Here is a 7,535-nt window from a genome sequence, read left to right as displayed (position 1 = left end):
TCCTGAAAAACCTTGCTGCCTTGTAAAAATCGTATAAATTCGAGTTCAACGGCTTAAAAAAATATTTTAAGATACAGGAAACTAGACATCTGGGGCTTTACGTGCATATAAAAATTGTTTCATTCGGAGGTGTCTAGCTCCCGAAACTGAGCATCGCAAAGTATAAGACAAATCAGTGCAATGTTCCAAAACTACCTGACTTGCAAAAATCATAATAAATCGAGCTTTCAGAATTTCATTGTAAAGTTTATATAATCTTAAACTAGACACATGGGGCTTTAAGTACATATAAATTATGCCTCAAACGGAGATCTGTAGCCCCAGAAACAGAACTCGCAAGGTGCTCGCAAGTATCAGTTTCAGAAAATCCGAATTTGAAAACAGACAGAAATTATTTTCGCAAACGAGTTTAACATTACGTAATTTACAAACAGTACATAAATCCCAAATTACAGCAAAATAATATATGATCTAGCATTTTTCTAATCTCCCAAATATTACACTAACGTCAAATATTTCATGCGCATTCAGCAAAATCAGTAAACAGACAATAGAATTTCCAACAGCAGCATGTAAACAGAATATCCCCAATACAAGTACATCATCATCAAATGCTCTTTCGTACTCCTGCAATTTATAAAATTGAGCCCCCGAAGGGGTGAGAAAAATCTCAGTAGTGCAGCAGTAAAACCAGTAAAGCAACAATATTAGACTAGTTACAAAATTCCAAAACAGTCGCATCAACATTTAACTTTCCGGACAGAGGTTAACATATAATCATAGTGCGTATATAACGCCATGGTAATGTACGCTCATAGCACTGCAGTGCACGTACTAACATACACAGTGGAGATTCCATATTGGCTCCCATCAAGGTGAATTCCAACTGTGGCCTATGCGGACTGAAGCCAACTGTCCCATACCCTGGTACCGGAGGGATGTCTATATGATGCATGCTAAATCACATGCTTACTTATATTATATACTTCGGTTCCCAAACTGGATGCACAATGCTGTATGCCATGATATGCTTCGCACACACAAAAGAAACAGATGAAATTATGATGCATATATGCATGACTAGATCATCATCATAATAGCATATCTTTCATGTATTTTCAATACCAAGCTGTCGCATAACAATTACTTCTCATAGCAGAATTTCCATTATATCACGTTCATAGGCAGAATACATATAACATATAACAGAATACAATCCAAGGCACATATGAGCAACAATTCACAAATCCATACACTAGCTAATAGTCACAATAGGTCTCACCACCAAACACTTACCTTGACACTTTAGCTTTTTAATCAAAACATTCACAAATCAGTCCAACTTCCTTTGACTAGAGACCTTAGCACCTAGTTCATCAAACACCAAATCAGAATTTTGTTTTATTTTTCCCATACGTCAAATGTAATTTTCATGTTGTCCCTCCTAAGATTTTAGCCGAATCTCATGGTTCTCATCCTGAATGATTTTTCTGACATGATATTAATTTCACACACGTTACCAATTTATAAAATCAAGACTTCCAAGATATGCATATTCGGTTTTGAACATCAGCCAAATGCTATCAATTACTCATTTACATAGTATACATAACATTACCTATAAGGTTTGGAGTGTGCTAGGGATGCATAAGGCACGCTGCCTACAAGGCTAGAGACACATGCAAGGCTTGATTCGAAATAAATACCAAAGTTCTTAAGCTAATTTACTTTTACTTACATAGGGTTCATTTTACCAATTGTTAACAATGACAAAAAGAATTCCAAGGACCTACACATTTTTGGCAGCAGCTAGTGCACCTAATTTATTTATTTACATAACCTTGTTTACAATAACTAGGGTGCGCTAGAGGGGCATACAACATGCTGTTTACATATTCCTAAGCACATGCAAGGGCTATTTTCTTTTTCTAACTCAAGGACAGTCTCACGAATTCCATAGGGAGCCATTTCCAAGCTCCCAAATGGCGTTCCTTTGTGCTCAACAACACCACAGGCTACGGTTTCCCTGCTGAACCGGGAAGGGAAGACAAAAGCTACCAACATAAAACCTCCTATGCTACATGCAGCAACCGAAACAGAGAAGGGAAGAGAGGTTAGAGGTTTGATCTTTTACCTCCTAAAACGCACCAAAATGCTCACGACTTGTCCCGGGCATCAACCGAGAGAGAAATAGTTGCAGAGAATAATCTCCACTCCATGAGTATCACCTTCGCTCTTCATAGACTCCAAAGGGGTCGGTTGCAGCTGCATGCAATGGAACACTCAAACAGAATCGATCCCAGTAGGAAGGGACAAGAATAGAAAGAAAAATACCTCACCTCCTTAAGATGGGCCTACGGCCGAACAAGAGGAAGGGAATGATAAGTTCATGTTGCAGTCCCCTTGTTTGCTACACTTGACCGAATCAGTGAGGAAGGGAATGAACATGCAAAGCTTGGAATTTGATGTTCGATTGAACAGGGAGAAGAATACAAGAAGATGAACTATGGTGTTCGAGGTGCTTTTCCTTGGAGCTTGCCGGCATGGAAGGGCGTAAGAGTGAGCTGAGTTTTCTTTGAGAGCTCACGGCGAAGATGAGTCAGGAGTTGAGTTAGTTGAACTTTTGAATAATGAAAATAAGAGATCAGTTTTCTTTTCTTACTCTTACACAGCGCCTAGAAGGATGGGGATGGAATGGAAAAATTCATTTACTTCTAGGCCAATGGGGGCAACTATGCAGATTACATGTGGATAGTTTGAAGGATAGGCTAAGGGTTACGTAAGGAATTTTCTTTTTTGGGCTGAGCTTAGGTCCTTATGGGAAGCTATGGGTCGTCTCCCTTTTGGAGGAACTAGGACCCAATTGATGTTCCTAAATAATATTGTTTCATGTATTACTAGATAGTAACTATAGCTTCCACATGGAATAATCAAAATAAATCCTATCCTACACATACTTACATTTCAATTTTATAACATGCACTCTCCTAAAAACCTAGTACCACCTAGTGGTTGCATGAAATCATACTGCCATAAGGAAATTGAAATTAATCTTATTCCAGTTATGCTTATGTCCCGAATTTCTGACATATATACTCATCCAAAATTCTCAATTGAAATAATTTTTCTTTTGTTCTAAATTAATTTAATTCCATCCTGAATATGTATATGGAATTCGAATCCAAACAGGTTTCCACATTCCCAATTGCAATTTATATAACTTCCTAATTATGTGGGATGTTACACTAATCATTTCCTTTGATACAGAAAAAGCCAAATACGTTCTTTAACCAATTTGGTGAGCTGTAATCGGTTGGAAGTGTGGGTTGAAGATTCCCTTGTAGTGAGCTGGTTACTCATGTAAGGGAAACACACAATAGAGATGAGCGTGGAGCATACGTGCGGGTTGAGATGTGACCCGTTTTGCAGGAAGAAGGAGCGGCTATAAAAGGAGAGAAAAGCATTGTAGGACCTTTCTTTCTTCTTCTCTTCGTCTCTCTGATTTTATTTTTACTGTTTGTCAGTTCTGTTCTATTTTTAGGGTTTTTAATTTGTAATTTTGTAAGCACTGTTTCAGATGCTATTTGCTTCAGATAGTTTCTGCCTTTATATTTTCCTAGTTGTATGTTTAATTTTCTGTCTTGTTATGGACCCTTGCTGTGTGTATGCTCATCAGCCTTTGGTGATGAGCTAAATTTCTCAGAGTTGGGTTGAAAGAGTACCCAGAACTCGTTTGTTATTAGTTGCTATTTTAAAGCTTTAAGTGTTAATGTCCAGTTTGTTTACTGTGTATTTTTCGTTCTGAGTTTATTATGTGATGGCCACACATAGGCTACTCCTAGTGGTGTGAGATTATTGGGAAATAACTCACACTAGACCTCACTGTAAGCACATGGAAATTTGAGAGAGATCTCTCTCAATGGGTATGGCTCCAGGGATGAAGTTACCCCCATGTAACTTAAGGAAATGGTGCTTCAAGGTCTTGTAATAACAGATACACAAGGATGTGTCATCTGTTATTTATGGTAAAAAACTGTTGTTGGGAAACAATGGTTATATTTATATTTTCGTTAAACTGGGACTGTTGAAGAAAAGCAATATTTATGTTCCTGTCAAAGCAACTTAATAGCAAATGAGGGAAAGGAAAATTGATACCCAACTTGCTTTCAAACTCTGTTTTTAAAATCAATTTTTGTCACTTGGTATTTTTGCTCAATTTAGAAGTTAATTTTCTATTTTAAAACTTAAGAGAAAATCATAAAAAAATTACAAGTCTTTTAGTTAATTAATTTTCCAGTCAGTAGTTAAAGATTCTTTCAACAACTAAAATCACTATTTTAAAAAGAAAATCTTCGCAAAAAGAAAAATATTTTCAGTACACTTGAGTTAGAATAGTAGTAGCACTTAATTTTATTTTATTTTATTTTTGGTTCTGATTAGCAATTACAAGTTTATTCCAAGTCTAAATCGCCAAAGATCCTTGTGGGAACGATAACTGGGAACCATAAAAGACCTATATTACTTGTAGTCGCGTATACTTGTGCGCGCACTTGCATAACTGTTAGCAAGGCAACAAGTTTTTGGCGCCGTTGCCGGGGATCGAAGGCGTATATTGTCAGATTTCACTGTGTGATTGCTATTTTTGAGCTAATTCTTTTTGCTATTTTTTTTATTTTAGCTTAATTTGAATTCAGTTTCCGTATTATGATAGTAGATATTATTGTACTCCTTTGAATATTGGTAGCTTAAAATTCTGTTCTGTTGATATTCTGTTTTACTGCATGTTTTATATAGTGGTTTTGTCATTTAATTTTTTAGTCTATTGTTTCATAGCTGTTATTTTGGTTCTTAATTTTTTCGTGTCTATCTTTTATTTTTATTTCTAGTTTCATTCCCTTAGTCTAATTTTTTTTTACTGTTCTATAACACTATCTGTTTGTGGTTACTGTTGCTGTTTCAAATTCTTTTCTGTTTGGTTGGTTGTTTGATTTTTTTTTTTAGAAAATACTGAATAGGAATTTTGTTTGCTTAAGCTAGGTAGATTTAATTTTTTTTTTTAGTAAAAAGGGTGCATGAGTGCAACTCCACACCTTTTCTTAGAATCTTTTGACCCTGAACCTGAAAGGACCTTTAGAGTTAGGAGACGAACCCAGAGAGCAACTATGCAGATCCCACTTCTAGATTTTGAAGAAAAGGAGGATTTAGGAAGTGTAAATGGGAATGAAGGAGGCCATGCGAGGATAGAGAACCCACCAATAATAGATGACAATAATAGGTCCATGATGGACTTCATCATACCTGTGTTGGATGAGTTAGACCCAAGTATTGCCCAACCTGTTAATGGAGTGCCCTTTAAGTTAGAACCTGTGATGTTCACCGTGCTCCAAAATATGGGGCCGTTCCATAGTCTGCTGATGGAAGACCCACACAAGCACCTTAGGAATTTCATAGAAGTGGCCAACACTTTTAGGAATCCCAACATCTCAGATGATGTACTAAGATTGAAGCTCTTCCCTCACTCACTGGCTGATAAAGCTAAAGAGTGGTTGAACTCCCTTCTATCCAACTCCATCACCAATTGGCACACATTGGCTGAAAAATTTATCATGAAATTTTTCCCATCCAACAAGATAGTGCAAACCCGATGTGATATCATCAACTTCATGCAAAAGGATGGTGAGACCCAAGAGGATGTGCGGGAGAGGTTTAAAATCCTTCTTAAGCAATGTCCCAACCATGGCTTGCCCTCTTGGGCAGTGCTACAAACCCTTTACAACAGCCTTAACACTCAAAATAGAGCCTTAGCAAATTTTGCTGCTAATGGCATGTTTATGTCCATGTCCTTTAATCATGCTCACGAGTTGTTGGAAAAAATGACTCAAAATTATGCCCAATGGCCTGAAGAGAGAAATCAGTCAAGGAGAGTGGCTGGTTTACATGAGGTAGATCATGTAACAGCCCTTTCAGCCAAGTTTGATGCATTATCCACTTTAGAAAAAACCCAAGGACAAGCCATTGAGGCATGGTTGTCTCAACCTCAAGTTCCAGTACCCCAACCTCAAGTCAATTCTATGAACACAGGTGAAACTTGTGTTTTCTGAGGTGGGCCCCATTTGTTTGGTAGCTGCCCATCCAACCCAGAAGTTGTATACTATGTAGAGAACCAAAATAGGAACCAAAATAATTTTTTCACTAATTTTAATCAAGGTTGGAGGCAGAATCAACAGCCCCAATATTTCCAAGGGCAAGGGCAGCAAGCTGGACCCTCTAATGCCCAAACCAGACCACATTTTCCTCCTCAAAATTTCCAACAACCTCAAAGGCAGCAACCTGCTGCTCAGTCTTCTGCACCATTTACTCAAAACCAAGTTGTTGAGATGTCTACCTCTTCAACCTCTTCCTTAGAGGCTTTGTTGAGGGAGTATTTGGTTAAGAATGAAACTAAGCAAAATAGCTTGGAAGCTGTTGTACAAAGTATTCCTGCATCTTTGAGGAATTTAGAATCCCAACTAGGCCATTTAGCAAATACTTTGAATAGCAGACCCCCTAGTACTTTTCCTAGTAACACTGAAGAGCCTAAGAGGAATAATGAGCAATGTCACATGACAGAGCTTAGGAATGGCAGATCTGTGAATCAGCCAGAATCTGTGGTTAGACCTTCCACATTAAAAAAAAAGAGAAGAGGAAAAAGTGCAACAAGAAAAAGATGTAAATCCTGAATCTGTTCAGCCACATGTTGTCCATGACAGCCCCAAGGGGCTGAAAATAATAATCCTCTGCCTGTTCTGGTTGAACCAGAAATTCAGACCCCAATAAACCCATCTTTAGGGAATATTTCCATGGAAAAATCCATTCCAAAGGGTCAAACATCTAAGCCAAGTATTGAGACACATGCTGCCTCAAATAGACTTCCACCACCTTTTCCCCAAAGGTTGCAAAAACAAAGGCAAGACAATCAATTTAGGAAATTTCTAGATCTCCTAAAACAGTTGCATGTCAACATTCCATTCGTGGATGCATTAGAACAAATGCCCACTTATGTGAAATTCATGAAAGAAATTCTTTCAAGAAAAAAGAGGCTAGAAGAATTTGAGACTGTTTCTCTTACACAAGAGAGCAGTCTATATTTGCTTAGCAAAACACCTCCCAAATTAGGAGATCCATGAAGTTTTACAATCCCATGCACCATAGGAGACCATTACATAGGCAGAGCATTGTGTGATTTAGGTGCTAGTATCAATTTAATGCCTCTGAGGGTGTACAAGAAGCTGAAAGTAGGAGAGCCTAATCCTACCACTGTAACTTTACAGTTGGCTGATAGGTCCTTGGTTTATCCTGAAGGAAAGGTAGAGAATGTCTTGGTAAAGGTAGATAAATTTATTCTACCTGCTGATTTCATTATTTTGGACTATGAGGAAGACCGAGAGGTGCCTATAATTTTAGGGAGGGCTTTCTTAGCCACTGGTGGGGCAGTGATAGATGTTAAATAGGGTGAATTGGCCATGAATGTGAATGGTGAGCAAGTAGAATTCAAT

At 37.8% G+C, this 7,535-nt stretch overlaps 1 protein-coding gene and 1 long non-coding RNA gene across 2 annotated transcripts; one reads left to right on the top strand and one right to left on the bottom strand.

Moving 5' to 3' along the window:
• Nucleotides 1-285: 285 nt before the first annotated feature.
• LOC133298067 (uncharacterized) lies at nucleotides 286-2,704 on the bottom strand. Its single transcript, XR_009749725.1, has 4 exons — nucleotides 2,340-2,704; nucleotides 2,135-2,265; nucleotides 1,297-1,368; nucleotides 286-627 (listed from the first exon to the last, which is right to left on the bottom strand). It is a non-coding gene; the product is annotated as an uncharacterized LOC133298067 (long non-coding RNA).
• Nucleotides 2,705-5,072: 2,368 nt separating this feature from the next.
• Nucleotides 5,073-7,166, top strand: LOC133298066 (uncharacterized). Its single transcript, XM_061497306.1, has 3 exons — nucleotides 5,073-6,081; nucleotides 6,208-6,650; nucleotides 6,750-7,166. Exons 1-3 carry the CDS (start codon nucleotides 5,073-5,075, stop codon nucleotides 7,164-7,166), a joined length of 1,869 nt encoding a protein of 622 aa, XP_061353290.1.
• Nucleotides 7,167-7,535: the final 369 nt, after the last annotated feature.

The sequence above is a fragment of the Gastrolobium bilobum genome, unplaced genomic scaffold, assembly GCF_033153095.1.
Source record: "Gastrolobium bilobum isolate Gb01-03AN ecotype WA unplaced genomic scaffold, APGP_CSIRO_Gbil_v1 utg191512, whole genome shotgun sequence".
Lineage (NCBI taxonomy): Eukaryota > Viridiplantae > Streptophyta > Magnoliopsida > Fabales > Fabaceae > Gastrolobium > Gastrolobium bilobum.
This window is presented reverse-complemented; position numbering and strand designations above follow the sequence as displayed.

Excerpts from the sequence above, each read along its gene's own strand:
- LOC133298066 (XM_061497306.1), top strand. The coding sequence starts at position 5,073 with ATGAGTGCAACTCCACACCTTTTCTTAGAATCTTTTGACCCTGAACCT. Across the intron at positions 6,082-6,207 it reads AGTCAATTCTATGAACACAG|GTTGGAGGCAGAATCAACAG; the intron begins GTGAAACTTGTG and ends ATTTTAATCAAG. Across the intron at positions 6,651-6,749 it reads TGAATCAGCCAGAATCTGTG|CCCCAAGGGGCTGAAAATAA; the intron begins GTTAGACCTTCC and ends TGTCCATGACAG.